Source organism: Triplophysa dalaica, chromosome 6 (genome assembly GCF_015846415.1).
Source record: "Triplophysa dalaica isolate WHDGS20190420 chromosome 6, ASM1584641v1, whole genome shotgun sequence".
In the NCBI taxonomy this organism is placed as follows: Eukaryota; Metazoa; Chordata; class Actinopteri; order Cypriniformes; family Nemacheilidae; genus Triplophysa; species Triplophysa dalaica.
This window is the reverse complement of record NC_079547.1, coordinates 19,780,996-19,802,530: the sequence shown is the minus strand read 5'-3', so window position 1 is coordinate 19,802,530 and position 21,535 is coordinate 19,780,996. Positions and strand designations below refer to the sequence as shown.

The 21,535-nt window shown below is 36.5% G+C and overlaps 1 protein-coding gene across 2 annotated transcripts in view; it reads right to left on the bottom strand.

Moving 5' to 3' along the window:
• Positions 1-6,609: 6,609 nt before the first annotated feature.
• The window catches only part of srgap3 (SLIT-ROBO Rho GTPase activating protein 3), a 70,500-nt gene continuing 55,574 nt past the window's right edge, over positions 6,610-21,535 (bottom strand). For both annotated transcript variants that reach the window (XM_056750317.1, XM_056750319.1), the window contains exons 17-22: positions 20,906-21,133; positions 20,554-20,627; positions 16,729-16,909; positions 14,525-14,674; positions 13,959-14,268; positions 6,610-11,114 (exon numbers count right to left, since the gene is read on the bottom strand). In XM_056750317.1, coding sequence (XP_056606295.1) covers positions 10,680-11,114; positions 13,959-14,268; positions 14,525-14,674; positions 16,729-16,909; positions 20,554-20,627; positions 20,906-21,133 — 1,378 coding nt within the window. In that variant the 3' untranslated portion in view covers positions 6,610-10,679. The remainder of the gene's footprint in view (positions 11,115-13,958; positions 14,269-14,524; positions 14,675-16,728; positions 16,910-20,553; positions 20,628-20,905; positions 21,134-21,535) is intronic.

Genomic DNA, 21,535 nt, shown 5'->3' with positions numbered 1-21,535 from the left:
TTCAATACTGTGTCATCTGATAGGATGCACACACACACTCTGATTTTTTCTTTTTATTAGATAGAATAAAACATATCAAATGAAACATAAAAAAAAAATGTGTTACTCAATGCAACGTGTGGCTTATTTTGCTCAAGGGAATGAGTGGAGAGATGTACTCTAGTTTCAACACAAGGTTTTGATGCGGTTAAGACTGCATTCAAAGAAACGTTGTCTGTTTTGGAACTCACCCATTCAGCCACCTTTAAGTTACTCGTAAAAGAATGTGCAGAGAATTTAGCCTTGCTTACAGAGAGCTCAACTATGAAATAAACCATTAGGAAAGTCAATGAATTAGCATTAGCAGTTATTTACAGACCGTTTCGATACTAAATAACCCCTCCCCTAAACCAATCACTACACATGGTCAAAATTCTATGGGTAGCATAAATGGACAGAACACCTAGTGTCTAATAATATATCAATTTACATTTTATTTAATTTGTGTTAATATTAATCTGAAATGATTATTTCCTAGTTTCATAAATGTATTAAATAAGATTTGTTGAATTTTGTGGTATGCTCATTTTATTAAGTAAACAATTTGTTGAATGTGTCCTGTCACTCAAAAAATAGCTCTTTGGTGGAACATGAATCAGTGGTTCCACATGTTTGTGTCACGTTTCCTTAACATGAAATGAACAGGTACACTCTACTCAGATACTTCATGTAGTGGGAACATGAAATAATCAAGTAAATCCAACAAGATTTACAAACATCATAAAAACTTGAATGAATCACTTTTGATTCATATTCTTTTTTATTAAAGTTAACATTTTTCAAGGATGCAAGTCTAGAGCTGAGACTAAAAATACAATAATCACAAATGCTCTACTCTTCAGCACAATGGTAACCTCTTAAAACCACCAACAGAACAAAAACATATTTTAAATACAGACAAAACAGAATACTGAACATTAATAAGTCTCCTTATCTCATCTTCATTAAAAAGCATAAAATAACACTTTATTTCGACATTATTCTGGCAAATGCAAAGCATGATGGGAACTGGCAGTTGTGACAATATTTATTAATAATTTGTTTTGAATCAACATGTTTTAATCATGTAAACTGAATTTTACCAACTTGATTGAAACATGTCCTTTCGAACTGAAAACATTGTGTTAAACCAAAATTAACCATTTTAAGTCAGTTAACACGATTCAATCTCCTATAAATGGCATTAAATCAAAAACAAATGTACAATTAAAATGAATAGCATCAAAAAATCCTGTTTTTGTGTAGTTTGGTTGCATTAAAAGAAACCGTCTGATACATCGATATCTAGCGGTTGATCTTGGTATCGCACTCTAAATTCCAAATACTGGAGAGACAAGTTTAGCCAAGTAACAGTTCTTCTCGGTTCCTTTTGCTTGTTATCAGAAATAATCTACAGTTACTCTATTGTTTGTGAATGTGTAGTAACATTCGTTTTTGTTGTCACTTTCCATGTTTTGGAATATGTAACTGCATGTTAATGTTCCACATAGCCAAGTCACATGGATGATATATTCAATTTAATTTCAGCAGAACATGCTTTGTTTTCCTCATCCAGTCTCACAGTATTCTTTTGAAAGCATTTCCATTAGTCACTTTGGTGTGTAATTTGTCTCCTTGGCCAATTACAGCTGTTCCAATATCCTCTGGTTATTTTGCAAACACGGACAGCATCTCCAATGTGGTTAAGAATTCTTCCCACTTTTTAATTGTGCTTAATTGTGTTTATTAAAGTTGCTTAGTATAGGGAAAGAGCTCTCTATGACAAGTGGATTGAGGAGAGGGTTTTGGGTGCCATTTGTCAAAAGGAAGCCATTACACAGTTATATTAGTACTCAATGAAAGTTTATGCCAACTTCTTTTGGATTGCAGATAATGGTTCCAGAAAGATTCTTATTCTTCAGTAATGACATCCATCCTATCATTGTCCATGTTCCATGTTGCTTTGTTTCTTCAGAGATCTCCACCTCATCAGCAACAGACTGGAAATCTGAATTCCAATGCCTGACTCCTCTTTAGCCTGTCCAGTGCTCTCTTTAACCCCTCATCCAAAGTACTCACTCTGGTCCCAAAGCACGCTTTTATGGACCCTGATGGGGCACACAGAAAGATAACACAGAGTTCTGTCTCTGGCAATAGGCCCGCGGTCGACTGTGTTCTCTCCTTGAGATAAATTTATAGAGTTATAGGTTTGCTGTCTCCAAACCTCTCCAGCACAGACTGTCTTTGACAAGTAAACAACTCAATGGCCTCTCTGGAGATGCACAGATTCAAAGAAAAAGAGGAAAACGGTGGTTGTGAAAATGGGGGAACGTTATGAATCACCTCGATGAAAGATTGTGATGCTACCAATTTTCTAAAGTGTTCAGCGTACGTGTTCTAATGTGTGTTGGGTTTGTGTTACGGTGTAAAAGATACTACAATTACAGTAGCCTATAACCCTAAGAAGTCACTCATAATGATGACAGGAGTCTTTTATTCTTAGAAATAGAATAAAAGTCACTGTAGAAATTATTCAAATAATACAAAATTATATGAAATAAGTGCCCTAAGTGAAGTACTTAAACACTCTGTCGCTATTCTTGCTCACTTCTAAATGATGGATTTAAACTCATTTTCAAATATGCAGGTAGTTCACTACCACTCTTGAAAGCCTTAAACCACCAGTCAAAACACTTATAATTTATAAAGCCATCCCTGGAATATTTGACCTACACTTGATGTGTGATCTCTGTTATGTAATGAGGTGCTGTATTGATCTGTTGAGTACAGAATACAGTGCAGTAAGCCATCAGGCAAACTTGACTAATTCAGACCGATCGCATCCGCATCAGCATCAGAACAATGATCCAACACCAGCACAACATAGGCCTATGGGAGCTGTTACCATGGTTGCAACCATAAGCTAGCATCACAACTTTAAAAAATGTACTTACAAAGCATTTCGATTTTTTTTGATGTCATCTCTTTTGTTGTAATAAAAGTTGAACATTATGCAGTGCATTTGACTAAGAAGGGGAACAAGATGCAAACACAAACGTGCTGCTTATGCAAACAGTGTGAATGCTGTCATCTGTTGATTTGGTTGCCAAAATAAACATGCTGCTTTAATAAACAGTGTGAAACAAACATTACAAAGTACCGAAATACTATATTGTCATGAATTTGTACTTTGATCAATAAGTATGTAAAAAATAATAGTTTTCTTTTTTTAGATTTGTTAAAGGTTGAGGATATTTCCATTAAAGTGATATTTCAACCAAAAATAAAAAAATCTGTCATCATTTACTCACCCTCAGATTGTTCCAAACCTGTATTCATTTCTTTGTTCTGCTGACCACAAAGGGAGATATTTGGAAGAATGTCATTAATCAAATAGATCTCATCTCCGTTGACTTCAATTTATTTGTCCTACTATGGCAGTAAATACGGGGATGAGATGTTACTAACAGTCTTCCAAATATCTTGGGTTGGGAAGCAGATGGGGCCTAGATTTTTTTACATCTACTAAAAGAATTCCCAAGCACCCCTAAATATCCATAAAAAATCCTAAATAAATGTTATTTCCAAAATTACTTGCCATATTCTTGGGAGAATTTGGTTTCCAGAACAAACCTGATACACATTCTGTCCAATTCTACATGCTGCTATAATTTAACAGACTTTAGATTTCCCTTTCAGGTTTTTTCCATCAGATTGAGCGGATAGTTTTTACAATGATAGTAAATTATGCAACTCTGCAATTTTCCTCAAGGGCTTTCCATTAGCACTGTAATTGCCAACAGTTAATTTGCCCCAATAGAGCACAAATGAGAAGATGACAGAATAAGAAAGTGGGGGGGCGTTATTATAACATTGCCTGTTCTCACATCAACACTAACAATAATTTTTTCATCGGTGAATGCGCTCATTTGCTTGCTTAAAATTTCATAAAAACAACAAATTAAACTTTGTTACCAGTGTTTTGCTCTTGTTTCACAGTATAACAATATAACACATCCCTAAAACAGCATTGTCCAACATAACTTGTTTTCACAGAGTATATCATAAAGGGGTCAGATGGCGCCAACACATGTTTTTCTGTGTCTTTGGTGTGTTATAAGTTGCCCATGCATAACTTTGCAAACTTGCAAATATTAACGTGTCGGAACAAAAGATGAATTCTATCTAAAAGTGAATGCTCACCCAGACGTGCCTGAAACGCCTCGTGTAACCACACCCCCACAAATCTACGTCATTTTGTGTTATGATTTGACTAAGACCGCCCAAATATATACGCAAGTAAGATGGGCATACCTGTCAGTACTATTGCTTTGGAACCTGATGTTCCAAATATGGTAAGAGGCGTTACATTTCTGTCACACTTGCAGTATTCAACCAATCACTACACACTGGTTAACTGGCCAATCATTGCACACCTCACTTTTCAGAGCGATGAGCTTTGTTAAAAATCTGCGCGTTTTAGAAAGGTGGGTCAAAGAGGAGATACAAACATGCACAGTATGTGGAAAATACTGTGTTTTTAACCTAAAATCGTGTATGCATCGAAAACAATCGATAATACTTGTTTTAGCCATTACATTTACATTTACACATTTGGCAGACGCTTTTATCCAAAGCGACTTACATTGCTTTATCCTATACATTTTACATAGGTATTTGCAATCCCCTGGGATCAAACCCAGAACCTTGTGTTGTTAACGCAATGCTCTTACCACTGAGCTACAGGAAAGCATTTAGGAGCCATGTCACATGAGTCCTTTAAAACTTTGTTTTAAGCACAAAGTTTAAGCGATGATCCTGAAAAATGATTTTCAGAAGAATAGCAGATATTTAAAATGTATTTATGATATGCAGAGCTGTTTACATCTTCAGATTTGTCACTTCACATTCTGTTCTAAATGCCTGCTTTGTTTTATAGAGCACAGTTCTCATCAAAATAGAACGCTGCTCATATTTTATATCAACGATACAATCTGAGTTGAATCTTTTTGGCTTCGATAAACCTGTCAGAGGCTGATTCATGTAACACTGCATATTTCAGGTGGAGAAAATGATAGCCTCAAAGCTGATCCATTTCCTTCTCTCTTGCTAATCTTTCCCAGTGGCCATCCTATCCGATAACACTGCTGAAATGCACTTTGCAGGTGGGAACTATATGGCTTATAAGTCACTGGGGATGTCGATGTGTAAATTCAAGAGAAAAATGTTGAACACTGTTTAATCCAGTTCATGCATTAGGTTCGATAGCATTGCTGGAAGGTTTCCATTACAAATATGAACCATCAGATGTTCAGCATTGAACTATTACCAAATTCCTTTCTGTAGTGTGTTTAAGGCGTTACTCCAGTAGAATTTTACAGTGTGCTACACGTTCACACACATTTCCAATAGAGACCAATCCACTGCCCATTATACCCCTTTCAATTCATTTTCTGTGAAGTTTACTCTTTAAAAAAAAACTTTTGGTCTATTTGGGGATTTCTGAAGCCAAAGACACGCAAAGTATTTCTTGATAGTTATTTAATTACATGCAGGTTAATGTCCAGTCAGCTGTACTGTCCGTGCAAAAATACAGACAAGTGAACTGTACATTCACCTTTATTATATAGTCTGTGGTCTTAATAGCATTTTAATAAACAAATACACAGTTGTTTGCTCAACAGTAAGCAAATATATATATCTTATAGGCAATACTTTTTTTCACATGAACAGCAAGAGATGTTTTTCATGTTTATATCTTCCTTTTCCAGACTCTCTCATGTGTAACAAATATAATATATCTACACTCCACACTAATTGACTGGAGATGTTCTGAAGCATTTTGACCAATGAATAAATGATTGGGAAGTATCCGGCTATTGCACTCAGAGAAAATCAAAATGCACTTTAAAAGACACTGGCTTTACTGTGGGTTTAATGAGAAAGGAAATGATTTCCCCCTGATTGCCTCTGTTTGGACCACCTTTGGTGTCAAAAATAACCTGCACACAAAAAAGACACTTACTGTTCATGTGACATTCTACTGCCATCTAGTGGCTGAAAGCTGTATTAAAATGAAACGTCTATTGACACTTGGAGAGGAGTAAAGATGATATTGTATACAAGCTCAAAATAAAAAGACAGAAATTATATTATGCCTAAACACCGGACAAAATTATGACAGTTAACAACAACAAACAAAATATTACAACACTTTAACATTTCAATTTTATTAAAATCTAAATTACTGACAGTATGACAAAAATAATGTATAAAACAATTAATTTGATTATTCATTTTATATGTATCATTAAATGTTTTATTTGTAATTTATGATAAAAATATGTATATATTACATTTATGATTATTAATAATTCATTTTGCAGTACAATAATGCAGGGAGGGTAGAAGTGCTTAATTTGGATAATAATATTGCAATAGTTCTTATTTACATCTATACGTTTATAAGTTCTGTGAGATTTCCCAAGAAATTGTGAATTTATATCACCACAACCACTTCACCACAGAGTTAAATCCATGCACACGGACACACACACACACACAAAAGAGAGAAATGACAGTAGACAGTAATGAAACATAAGTCAAAAATGTTTTATTTATTTGGACTCAAGTATGGTTCACATCCAAACAGTGGGGTTGTGTACGACAACATCACGGGGGATCCAACCATTCAAACACTCATTTGAGAATATCATTACCAGACAAAAAGTGTTTAGAGGAAAAACCCAAAATGACAGTTTTCACAAACCACTATTAACAGACAAACGGCACTTTTGCCCCGTGGAACACTGCGTCCAGAGAAGGAATCTTACTGTAGCATACATACAATAAACACCCACAATGGCATACATACAATACACGCCCAATGAAGCATACGTTCCCAAAACATACTTCCAGAAATATCACATATAGTCTGTTAAGAACAGGGATGCACCGAGTGCCTTAGTAATCGTGCAAGTACCATACAACATCCTATTATCAGACCGGTGAGGTCTCAAATACTGCAATGCATTAGCTTGGGTAGAAGGTTTAACTCAACAGCAAAAGGATAAGCTTTTCACAGAACAGCCTCGGATCACTTGGCAGAGGAGAGGTAAACTGAAAAGACGTGAATTATGGAAATGTTCGATTTATTTAATATGATATCACCTGATATTATTTATGATGAAATAAGCCCTGCTATAAAGTCTATGTACTATCCTTATACTAGATGAGTCATACAACAGATGTGGGAATGTAATGCATTGAATTTCCCAGCAGCAGAGAGAAAGACGTCAATGCTAATGATACTCAAACACACGAGTTATTATAACTCTCAAAGGCAGCGGAAAACAGCATTAGTGAAGATACTATGCAAATCCAAGAGTGTGAATTTAATATTTGGTGCACGGCTGCCAGTGCAAGTAAGAGTTAGGAATGACTATGATAACAAAGACGAAATATGATCAAAATTAAGAAATTCGTTTAGAAAATGTCAAACAAACAGTTCTGTGTCTGCCAACTGTGGTGGTAGTTGCCCATCACCCTTTATCCATTTTTTTCCTACAGAGGGAGTGAGTAAGCCAATTTTGGCCACTAGAGGGCAGCATTTGTTTTAGCCCTTTTAATGTGAAGGAAGGCAAATAATCTGACCATCAAACTAAACAAGATCAATCTGATACTTTCAGGGTTATACTTTTATATTTTATGGAAGCCTATCATCATTAGGATTTTTCCATTTCTTGCTAATTGTTATTTAGATCCAAGGAAATGGTGCAAATTTTCAAATTGGTGTGAATTTTATTTACAAAACATCAAATTAAAAATCAAATACAATTTTTAGATATCTTTGAGTTTTCTATTCACATGGGATCCATATACTGCATATCAAAGTATGAACTTTTTTGTTTGTTTTAAACAGCATTGCAGTATTACGCACACTATTCTTACTGTAAACACATTTTTCCTGTAATTATATAAATTAGACACACGGGTGTAAATTCAGATGAATAGTAAATTTTAGTCTTATGTTATAAGTAACGATGCCTATTGGGAAGTGATACTTGCAAACATATTTGTGAATGCTAAGAGTTGCTACAAAATCAGAATCACTTCCTGAGATGAATTCAGAGCAGCTAAAGTTCTGGTTTTCTCAAAATATTTAGTGATGTGTGTTTAATCTAGGAAAAGGCACCACTAACAGTCCTTAAACTGTTTTATCGGATGGTGTTACTTGGTAAAGAAAAGCATGTGCAAGCTGGTCACCCTCACATGCGATCAAAAGACCCATGCAACTACAAAGCTGAGGCATTCAGACACCAGACGTTGCGAAAATCATTCGTTGAAAATGATTCAATTTGGCAGCGACAAGAAGTGATTTGTTAACGTTCCTTATGCAAAATAGTATGGCACGTAAAAAATGTTAGGCAAATAAAGATAAGACATCTAGTATACTTCAACATATTACAAAGAAAAAAACTGTGCGCAGAAACAGTACTTTTCAAGCAGAACTTTTTTGTAATCCATGTTTACACTAGCTTTTTCACATACTGTCATTCTGATTTGAATACATGAAGCTGTGTCTCCTAAGGCAAAGTGTAAAGTCGGCAAAAATGAGATTAAAGCTACGGGCTCAGTGTTTGTCCTGTATGGGGATATGTAGGTCAGTCGGGCAAATTTTGTGCACGACTGGGTATTCCCTCTTCAAGCACAGCTCGTGGAGGAGGGGAAACGCTGAAGATGAACTGGAGATGATATGACAGATTGGGGGCAGCGGAGTTTCTTGGAGCTTGTTTCTTTAGGCTGTTGAATATTCACATCGGAAGCCGGAAACATCCTCATCAATTGAGATTTATAAAAGAATCATTCATTACACTGGGAAATAAGCTTCCAGTAGAAAGTCATATAATTGGCAAGACCCTTTTTGGGCGACTTAAAAAAAAAATAACATCCAGATCACATTTCACTCGAAGCAAAAAATCATAAAATTGATAAGATAATGGATTATGACACGATTTTAAAGGTATATTCACCCAAAAATAAATAGTCATATCAGCGGTACCCATTGACTTGCATTGGTTCCGTGTCCATACAGTAAAAGTGAATGGGTACGGCCGTTGTTCGGTAACCAACATTCTTTAAAATAACTTCTCTTGTGTTCTGCAAGAAAAGACCATACAGGTCTAAAATGACGAGAGGGTGAATAAATTGACAGAGTTTTCATTTGTGGGTGAACTATCCCTTTAATAACATTTCATATTACTACAATGCATCCCAGTGTTTAATTTAGCTGTTTTTCATTTTTACCATTATTTCACACTTCTGTAATGTATTAATGATTAAACACTGATATCATTTGAAATATGTTTCTTATGACTTTGAGGCAATGTACGACCCAGACATTATTTCCAGGTTTTGTGAGATTCAACCTTATAGGAAATCACAAATTTAGGGGACACAAATCTATAGCAAAACCATTTAAAACATCTTTCTTTAACATATAATGAACCAAACAAATTTGTTTTCTTGTGACTTTAAAAGACTATAACTTAAGTATCAAAAATGCAATTATGCTTTTGAGTTTAATACGCTTTAACCCGCATAACTGGGGTATGAAGAACTGCTTTCTGAATGTATTATTATTATTATTATAACTACTGTATTCAAAAGAAATGCAAAAGGATGGACAAGAAATAAGCAGAACACTCCCAAAACTAACATTAATGGCTCAGACTAACTGATTCATTATTTATGTCCTTACGATTGTAAAGGTTTTGTTTCGATTCTAGTCATTCGGTTCTAGGCCTCCCTGCCTTTTCGCTCCTAGGCTATACAAGATTGACACTAAAAAAAGATTCTACCCAAAATGTATATACAAGTAAAACTACATTTTACCACAGGTTTCTTACAATTAGTTGGTATATTGGTTTTCTGCATCTCATATATGTTTACAGCTTGGCTATGTTGTTACTTAATATATCGCTTATTCTACAAACGAAAGGTATTACAAGTTCAAGTACAGTATATCTCTATATACAACAACTCGGTTGTAGGCCGGCCTTGTTAAAGACGGTCTTTAAGTTCGATGCTATGTTATATGTACAGTCCAGTTCTGGAGGGCGGGGCTATACCACAATAGTCCTCCAATGAGAGGAGTTTATTCCCCTCTAAATAAACAAAACTTTTGGCCAGTGCATGCAAACAAATGCATGTTTAATCTTGCTCCAACTGAAACAATGTCTAAAACGTTAGTAAAAAAACATCTGAGGTAAATGAAAAGAAAAAGTCAACGGGAGATGCATTTAAGCATTTCTTTTGTCTCAATTTTCCTTCCATACTTTTCTCTCTTACATATATTTCAGACTTTTTGCCTCTTTTATTCACAGAAAAAACAGAAATAATGCGAAGAACAGAGCAAATCACCTGAGCCAGACTCGTCTCGTATCTCCAGCACAAAGGCTCAACATGTCAAAGCACAAGCATTGACCAACAGGACACGGCTCCACCCGGTGGGCATTTCTAAAACTTTCAAAGGCTCAAAAAAGTATAAAAAGAATAAAAGGGGGTGGGAGAGCTTTTTCTGAACCTGAACCTTCCTGGCTTGGGCGTGAGTATCACCTCACCGACACAGGCAGCTACACCTCACCATCAGCCTGCAAGTGCTACATGGTTCCAGGTTTTTCTCCCGAATTGGCAGAGGCTGCAGCGCTGCTCGAGTTGTTCGGAAACATCTTCTCTGTGGGGGTCACGGCTGGACTTCCCACCCCGGAAGAGCTGGAGCTGCTGGATCGGTGTTGTGTGGGTGGAGGTCGTAGAGGCCTCATGGGCGGGGGTCTGAGTTGGGCCCCGGCGAACCTCGCCGACAGCGCCGGTTTGAAGGTCGTCATCATCTCTGTGGTGGAGCTGCTGCTGCGTCTCAGGGCCGCATCTGGGTCTCGAATCATGATGGTGTGTAAGGGACTCCCTGGCTCTGAGCTCAGGGGGTTCTTGAGGGGTTCAAGAGTATCCAGAACGACGTCGGGAGCCTGTTTGGCCGTGTTCTGACGTTCCAGTTCGCGTAGCTCATGAAGTGCAGTGTTCATTGTTTTCTCAATGTCCTGCAGCACAATATTATCCACAAGTTAATAACAGCAAGTGGTTAGACAGTTGAATAAATCAAGTGGAGCTATTTGTCAATTATTGAGACTTGTCATAAATAATGGCTGTTATGTAATTGTAATAAAGCATCTCTATGTCATTTTATTTTTTTGTTAAAGATGCTTGGTCAGGCAAAACTTTCTGCCATAATGCACAATGGTTGCTAAGTTGGTTGCTAGGTGATTTCTAAGGAGGTTGCTACTGTAGGGCATTTCTAAGGTCCTGTTACACATCTACAATACAAGGTTTGGTACTAGGGTATTGTTTTGTGATGCCTGAGCACTGTTCGGGGCAGTTTTAAAAAAAACGATTTTTGACACACTGTAGTCTTCTTCCGTGTATGCCTAGGGTTTATTTTGACCTGTTTATGGTCTGCCAGTTAAAAATAACAAGTCTGATTATTATCATTCAGATTATAAGGCACACCTTTCCTCAAAAGCCGCTTGATTTGAGGTATCATTCAAGGTTATTAGTTTCCTAAAACTATTAAAACATTACTATTAATTGAAATCATATCAAATATCTTAATCATATAAAATAATTTTATTTGAATGTGAACTAAACAAAAATGAGAAATATTTAAAAACTATACTAAAACTGAAATAAAGAAACTTGTATAGCAATAAAACAAATAAACAAACAACAAATAAAATTATGAAATCACCAAATCGCTAAAAAATGTAATTAACATGAACAAGGTTTTGTACATTTTTGTCATGTTTTCTAGTGCAAATTTCTAAACATTCTTAAATCAAGATACATTTTCTTGAATTAAAAAGTGACCTCAGATATAAAAAATATTTTCAACAACCTTAATCAAGGTTTTTTCTCACACCATTGACAGATTTGTTTTGCTAATTCTTATATTTTCTAAAAATCTTAGGTCATTTTTCTTGTGACGGAAAATCTTTCTTGATTTAAGAATGTTTAGATATTTGTACTTTATGCTTAGCTAAATAATTTTTTGCATTATAGTCAAAATACGCTGTTAAAAATCTATTAATATTATTTTTGTAATGTTGTATGTCTGTGACCTATTAACCTTCCCAAAAAGTCAATACAAATTAACATTAATAAATCTAATTCATAATATAAAAAAAAACTGAAAACAAAACAATAAATCTGGTATCATTCACATCCAGAACAGTATGCTATGGCAAGTTACGCAACTTAATTCTTATATTTAAGGGTTTATTCAGCGTTAGTGATGCTTGCCTTACCACTAATACTGTACTAATATGGTAAAAGAAATGACTAATAATTGTAATTTGTCTGTTTCCGAAAAGTTTTTCCTGCTCTATAACCTTACTGATATTTAATCTCGCACTTTATTTGAGGGTTTTGTGTAGTAGATCATAGCAGCAGATTATGTTTCAGATACACACACACAGTGTCCCGGCCCATCTCATGGACTATAAATTGACTCCGTGCATTTCCTCGTTCATCTCTCTACTCTCTTACATCTGAGTAGACCATAAAAATGTAATGCCCAGAAGATAAAAGGCTTACAAAGACCCCCACACACATACAGAATTTTTTTTTTTATTACGGGCAGATGCTACACGCACCCAGACACATTTACACTACCCGCATGCCTTAAAACAGATATCAAGCAGTAGTATAAATCAAATAAATCAATGTGTTCTTACAAGGCAGTTTATAATATTGTTTAAATACACAAATGTCTTTGAAGCAATATACAGAATTTGTTCATTTTGATATCTCTATCCGTAAACTGTAAATCACTTTCATTTATTAAAGAGAGCAAAGACAAAAAGAAGCTATTATGAAAGATCATTAACTGTTCCGTGTGTCACTGACTTTATTATTTAACGGAGTGTAAGTGAAACAGATGGATTAGTGCCAGCCCATCCCGTTCACGCTGATATTCGCTCACTAGTGCCAGCTCTTTGTTTCTGCTGGAAACATCCTGCCAGCTTCTGCAGGCACATAGAATTCGAGGCTAATTGCACGGCTGACAAGAAAGAGCCAAACCGCTTTTATAAATACAACTTTAAAATCTCTTTAAAATTAGAGCCTTGATAATGCTACAAAATATAAGAGGATTTATTTATGTCACATTTACATTGAACATAAAAAAAATATCTCGAAGTAGCATGCGCTAGAGATTTCTGAAAGTATTATTTTTCTGACAATAACTTTGCCGTTTACATTTTATTTTTTAAGGATTCTTTCAAATTGTTAAGCGTGTTGAGGAGAGGGGTGTTTTCAATGTGATTTGACATTTTGATTTTCACCCTTCAGATGATAAAATGGGAAAAAAATCCCTAGAGCATAACAGCTAGAGATGAGAACATCCAGACACTATAGTGTGAAACTTTCCTACGGAAGGCATTACATTAAGCAACCACCCAGAAAGTAACACGAATGCCCTGGCAACAACCTAGAAAATATTACAGCTCAAAATACATAGCAAACACTGGGGAACGGGGGAAACTTCTTTTGGAAAAAAAATGTAAAAAAAATCGAATACTTTGGGTTGCTCTTAATTATGTACACATCATAAATTATGTATTAATATACATGCATATTAATATTTAATACAGCATGTTTTTATTTTAAAATGTAATATTTTATGCATCTCTATTAATGAGGTCATGAGAACAATTTAACGATTCAAAAATGGATGGAGGAAAACATGTTACAATGAGACATTTCAATGTATTTTAATGTATCTTCAATAATAAAATATATAACTAATGCATAAACATGTAAATATACCATTTAATCAAACTGAACAATATAATAGTGTGATTTTACTGTATGGATTGAGGAACACCCACCTCTGCTAAAGCTTCAGCCTCCAGAGACTTATGGTCTCCTAGACTGCTATGCCTCGTCGTGCCTGGGACAGGTCTGAGCGGGTGGCCCTCAGGATAGATCTTTCTCTCAGGGTAGTTAATGCTGCCCGCACTGCCGAATGTGCCCAGACGTCTCTTCTCTGGACTTTCTATATGGCCCCTACTAACGGCCACCTTATGGGGGCTGCTGGGGCAGGCGGCGGCCCGTGGCGGCGTGTCCCGGGGAGGGCTATGAGAGTCCGTGCCGCTGCGACGGCGGGGAACAGCAGACCCGTCAGAACGCAACCTGACACTGCAGAGACATATAATTAGACGGTAACACTTCAACCCAGAGCTTTAATCACACAGTTTTAAAGTTCCCTCAAGGAAGTCAAATAAGAAGGAATATTTTAAGTATGTGTGTCACAAACAACCCTTAAGAGAAGAGTAAGTAAACAACCGGGAAATGGAAATAGAACAAGATGAAACAGTATAAGTGGGATCATTAATTCATCCGGAGGATGGAAATACAAGCATAATTCAGTATAATGAGTCAATGGGCTACTGACCGGCCCATAACCCCACTGAAGTTGTAATCTGATGAGGGTTCACAGGGTGAATGAAGATCGTTTTTGGATGAGGCTTTGTCGTCTAGTAAAGGTCCGCTACTGGCCTCGCTGTCCGCCTTCTGGCTTAGACTATCAGAGAACGCATCATCCCTGGAAAGATGTTACGAAAATCATCAGAAACAGAAGCTTTCAGAAATGATACAATTAGGGCTGTCAAACGATTCTTTTTGACTAATCGTATGCTAAATAAAAAATCTGCTTATATAATATATGCGTGTTTACTGTTTATAATGTTTATGCATATATAAATACACACATACATACATACACATATTAAGGAAATATTTAGGGCTGTTAAACGAATAATCGCAATTAATTGCAATCGGAATAAAAGTTTGTGTTTACATAATACAGTATTTATTCTGTGCATATTAAATTCATATTTATAAACACATTCACATCCATATATTAAAGAAAAGTAATATAAAAATGAATCAACATTTAAAACATTAGTAAATATAAATAAATACATGTGAATTTTTTCTAAATATGTATACATGTATGTGTATAGAATGTGTTTAGAAATACAAAATGAATATGCACAGTACACAGACATATATTATGTAAACGCAAACATTTCTTCTTGATGCACTTAATCGTGATTATATACATTTTCATCATGTTTATTTCTATATACACAATTATTATACACAGTACACAAGCTTATTATGTAAACAAAAACTTATCCTGCATACGATTATTTACGTATAATAGTTTGACAGCCTTAAAATACACAATATAGTAACAGCTATAAAGAAATTAATTCACTGCTTTCCATCACTCCTCAATACCAATAAAAGACAACTATTAGCTTTGAATTGAATGAATCTGATTAATATAATATTTTATTCATGTTAATATTAGTAGCCAGATAAGAAGATAGATTCGATTTTTCTTTGTTGTTTATTTTTTGTTCAACAAATTTTTCTAGCAGTTTCTTTACAAAGTGACTTTTAATACTATTTGGTGTCCTTTTTTATCCGTCTCCGTGTTCCTTGACCTTGGCGTTATTAGAGCAACGCTGTACCAGCAAGTAAACATCCACCGCTCACACATACACTGCATGTTCACATGCTGTTTTTACAGTTTCTCTGTGTCATCCTCTGTGAGTCGGCAACAGAAGGCGTGTGGCAATCCGAAGCTGTTGAATGTGACTTTCATGGAAAAAAGCCTAAAGCACAAGCGTTTCATTATGTAACCATTCCGCAAACTTGTTTACTGTTTAAAATGCAATGCATGATTGTTGACCTTTAAATATCTGCTGCCTGGCAGTCTCCATTTTTTCGATCGATGGGTCAGATTCATTTTAGCAGCATCAATTTTCCTTGTTTGCTGTCAAATTTTGCAATATTGGAAATAGGTCTTAGATTGACCGATTTAATAAACTCTTTTGTCAAACTGACACGGGTTCAACATTACAAAGAGATAATGAGCGTGTCGTCATTTTAGCAATTACTGAAACCTAGTAGAGTAGTTAATATCAGTCCGGGGCTTAAATATGATCAACCCGAGAACATTGCAATTCATTTTCTTCACTTTCCTATTAACTCGCATATAAAACTGCATCTACAATGCCTTTAAAAATTATGAGTTGAGTATGTCATGTCCAGTTTCAATCACATGCCTAGGTACTGTATGAACCTCAAACCATACATTAGTACACCACTAATGTTTTCCTCACAGACCACACACACACAGACACACATACACACACAACGCTGGTATTTCAGATACATACTCAGATTCATTTAGACCCTGCCAGGGACATAAAAGCATTCTTTAACTGCCACTCAATGGTGTTTAATTTTAATTAAATTCTAAAGTGTTAATGGCAGAAGCTATTTGATTCTCACTTATGACTGTAAGCTATTACGAACAGAGCAGCAGATGGCCTTGTCCATTAGTCATCTATTACCCAGAGGGCAACACTTTGGCAACATGCATTGAACTGTATATTGCAAGTATCATCCAAACTCCTTTGCATTTTGTTATTTCCTGTAGGGTGTTGAGGTTGCTTGGCATCCTACTGCTATGCGGATGGAAAGGCTTTCTAAGTGATTTTTAGCACGTTGCTAATCTGTTACTAGGGTGTTGCTAAGTGGCGAGTTAACCCTTCTCTATACATACATAGTTTAGATACTCACATGTCTTGTACTACTATGTACTGGTGAGGTATAAGTCCATCAACGCCATTGTGCCGTCCCTCCCACCAGTCTTCAGACGCACGGTGATACAGCAAGAGGGACGCGCCTTTTTTAAAGGACAGTTCTCGAGGGGTACGACCCATGTAGTCAAACTTTGCGATGGCTTCGATCTGTTCCACCTCTGAGAGAGAGAGGGAAAAGAAGAGTGAGGACTGGAGGAAAGGCTTTGTGGAGAGAACCATGTCAGTACATTTGCAGAGGGCTATAAAAGATGTAAACTGACTCCATTCGGGTGAACTACCAGCTGTTTTGTTGCATGAAAAAAAATACTCATGGGAGAAACAAATTGTTTTGACTGAACGTGAAACCGTCATTAAACGTCCAGTGAATGAAATTTAGCGACATCAAGCGCTGAGGTTGCAAATTGCAACCAACATCTCTGTCCATCTCTCACCGCTCCTTTTTGAAGCACTAAGGCGGCTGACACAGGACAAAGATGTTTTTCTCATTTTCGCTTCTTTGCCGAAGGAGATAACGTATTAACAAAACGCTTTCTGTAGAGCAGTTTGTCCCATAAGGGCTACTATAGAAACAACAAGGCTAATTCCATGCAAGGGGACCCGCGGTTTATGTATATAGAAATAGGTCATTCTGAGGTAGTAAAAACATAGCAGAATAACATGCTGCCACAATGACCACATCAAAAAGGGTGTGAGCACTTACTATTGAATCACAGACCCACCCTGAGGACAGAATCGTCACGTTAAGGTTATAAACAGCAAAGGAAACACCCTCATATTTTATCCCATCAAGGCAAGATCCTCAGCTGCTAAAAATGCAAAGTGGACTTTATCTAAATCCTATCAAAACTGCCACCCAGCTTCCATTTAGCATGACCACTATCATCACCATCATCGTCACAGATCAGTTAACACCCTTCATCTCCCAGACACTGACGGGGGGGGGGACAAACACACTTCTGGGTCAGTCTGGGTTAAGAAGATATACAGAGCAAATCAGCGCTTGGCAGAAAATCTCCAAGTCGACTAGAAATATCAATCAGTTTCATTAGGGTCTCCATCCAGGGGTGAAATTAAATGCAGGCGTCGCACAGAAGGGGAAGAAAACATCAGAAATGGAAATGGAAAGATAGAAGATGTCTCAGAAAGTATGCATGTCGACTGATTGTTTCTATGGCGACTGAACCCTATTGGCGGAAGTCTAAAAATCCTAATGGGGATGTTTAAGAATGTGTTGAAGGTTACAGGGTAGGGCTCCACGATTCATCGAAAAGACAACACACGATTTGAACTCCACGATTCATCGAAAAAACAGCACGCGATTTGACAGTTGGCTGCGATGTTTTATGCACAGTTTGTCAGTGAAAAACTGATAAATGCAGCTGCATCCGAAAGCCAGAGGAATGAAACACAGAAACTACTATGCGCCATAGAAGAAGTACCGCATGTATAACCAGGAAATGCCTTCTTCCTATCTGCATCTGGCATCCTTCTATCACTGTTTTTCAAACCTCCTCATGTATTTTCATGATAATAAGTACATTTATAAGGATGATGTTTGGCGGGTGTTACTCTTTAAAATGCACGTTTTAAGCGAATCAAACGCGCAGTGCTTTCAATTGGAGTAGCATTACCAAAAGATCACAGAGCCGTGCTTCATGAACAAGCTGCGTATAAAACACTGTCACAGCCTTTAAGATTTTACAATCGCTACAGCCACATCGATTTAATCACGTTTTGAATGGGAATTGCAATTAATTGTGCAGCCCTAATAAAGGACATGCGATGCTCCTGTTTTAGAGCTAAAGGTAAAGCGTGTGACTTTAAACTGATCTGAGGATGGGTTTCCAACGAGCCAATCAAATTCTAAAGAACAAAATCAAGCTTCGCCCTACATTTCATTTTGCAACCCAGAAGCTGTTTGATGCAGATATACGTCACAATTCTTAAAAAACAGTTGCAACTCAGGACGACTTTAAATACTGTATGAGTAATAGTGAGTAATATTAATAGTGTTTTGCCTAAATGAGTATCGGGATCATTTCATATCAGTCTACCACTACTTTTCATCCAATGATTTAAGGCTGAAACTGAAGTAAATCCCGTCTCCCTCCACGAGGAGCCAGCTGCATGCAAGAGATGCTATCAGTGATGTGTCTGGTGTTCTGGGTTGTCAACAGAGTGCAGCTCCATCAAACAGTAAATGAAGGGAGAAGAAGGAAACCCCAAGAGACCTGTTTTCTCACCCATGAACAAAGAGAGAGAGCAGGCGTGCGTGTGTGGCGGGGGGACAAAGTGATAAAAAGCAAGGGAGGAGGCAATTAAACCGTGAAACTGAGAAGAGAGATAAAGTGCATAGAGTACTAACACTGAGCCGATAGAGATATTTCTGTCACGTCTTGTATGTACCCTTACTACTGGCATATGGAAAATACTGTATTCTATTCTTTAAGAAAATATTAAAGTTTATGAACGATTACATTATTTTCGTATATGATATAAATACCATCAGATTTGTTTGATAATTTATTATTTATATTGCATACCAGAATATTACATGTTTTCAAAGTAGAACTGTTATGTATGAGTGTGTTTTAATACAGTAAAGGCTCTGAATAGACGTATCTAATATGTTCCAGTTCAAAGACCAGGACTTCCCCCTTAAACTATGTTTTGGTTCTCGGCCACCTCTGACTACCATAGTAAGAAAAAATTGCAATGGTAGTCAAAATTGTCCCAGAACTGTTTGCTTTTTCTACATTCTTCATAATATCTTCTGTTGTGTTCAACAGAATAATGACATTTATAAAGCAATTTTTCCTACCATGGTAGTCAATGGTGACCAAGAACTGTATGGTTAGAATCATTCATCCTAATATTTTTCTCCTTGTTCACCAGAACAAAGAAATGTACACAGATTTGGAGCAATTTGAGAGTGAATAAATAAAGACAGAATTTTCATTTTGGGGAAATTGTTCCTTAAACGCTGCATCGGAAAATATATATATTATAGAAAGTACTATACAAATACACTGAATTAAAATAAAATAATATTTACATGTGCTTCTCCTTTCTAATCTAGACAATACATGTACATATTTACGTATGGCGAATGAACAGGAAGGGAGAACAAGAATGAAAGAAAATTTGTTTCTAAATCCCTACCCATTGCTTTATAAATCGGTGTTGCCAGGTTTTAATTTAAGATCATCCCTCTTATCTCCCCATAGCCCACTAACCAATAAGAATGGAAATTGCACTTAAGACACTGCTGTGATTGGCTGAGCTACACACCCATCATGAACAATATAATCTGGTAGGTATTTATTTCGCCTCCATTTCTTTTAGTACAAAACACACTCGTGTTGGCTGTGGGTGTATGAATGTTTTTTGTTCATGAAAACTGTGTTTAGATCAAACTGAATATGACCCAGATTTCTCCAAAGCCAGGTTAGACATTTGATTTCAATTGGTTGACACGCATCTGCATGCACACACATGAGCCAAAAAGGATAGCAACACCGCAATGCTAATCAGCACATTATCTTTCAAATACAGGGAAAAACAATGTGTCTTTAAAAAAAAAACAGCTTTTGGATCCCAAAGACTTGGATCTAACCGTGCTTCCATTTATTAACTAAACAAACAAATCATAACACAGAATTTTGCCTCTGTTTATATTCTGTTCTGGTTTTCCAAGACAATAAAACATAAAATCATGAGAGACGGCCGTGGGTGTGTATAAAGCGATGGATGGATGCTCAAATAAAAAAACAAAAATAATCTTGCTCTCGTCTGAGCGTACCGTCATCGCTAGTGTGCGGCTCAGTGCCATTGTCTGCTTCATCAATGGTGCCTGGTTCACTGTGAGGGCTGTCACTGTATGAACACACACAAACAGAAAGAAAAAGAGAGAGGTTAAAGAGCACTGTAAATAGTCTCCCATGGTACATGCAAAACAAAGCAGAGCATTAGTGCATTTTGCAAACATGATTTTCGCAAATTATAGTACAAACAGGCTTTCCAAAGTATTCCAATAAATATAACATAAACATAGTTAAGAAATAAGTATAACACTTAAGCCACCGCTGGCTTTACTGTAAGAATGATGACATTCCTGAGTAACACCAAAATCCAGATTAAATCCTAGAGCTCACCAGTACTCCTCTCCTCCAGTCATGCATTTCTCATAGACAGGGCCATCCAGCTCCCGGTGGTTGGGGAAGATGACCTCATTGTGGATGATGATGGTCTTGATGACCTCATTAACTTGAGCCTGGCAGGCCACGGGGTCCTGACCGTCCGGAATGGGCATCAGAGTGGGTCCGAAACAGATGGCTAGGTTATAAGGGTCCATCATGTTCTCATCACTGTACTGGGACAGACTAAGGGATAAAAGGAAGAAAGCGTAAAAATAATGTCTATTTATGTTGCAATGTGTTAAATGTGACGTGTCAGCAAAAAATTAATGGTTTCCCAAATATTCCTTAGCATTGATACTTCTCTTCGTAGGAAAATCAACCTACGAATAGATTTTATAAACTTGTCTCATTAAACTTTGCTCATGGTAAAAGTATCATTGCTATTATTGTTCCTTATACAGAAACTGTTCCACATTAGCATGCATCACCACAAAAAGTTGTGGATGAAAAAAATCTGTAGACACATCTATCACAGAGTGAAGCTAGAAAGTCCAATACTCCCAATACAATTTGTATTCAGTAGCCGGTTCTGTCTTTGTTATGATTTGTGCACACAAGCAAAGGTCAGAAAATCATTCTTACAAA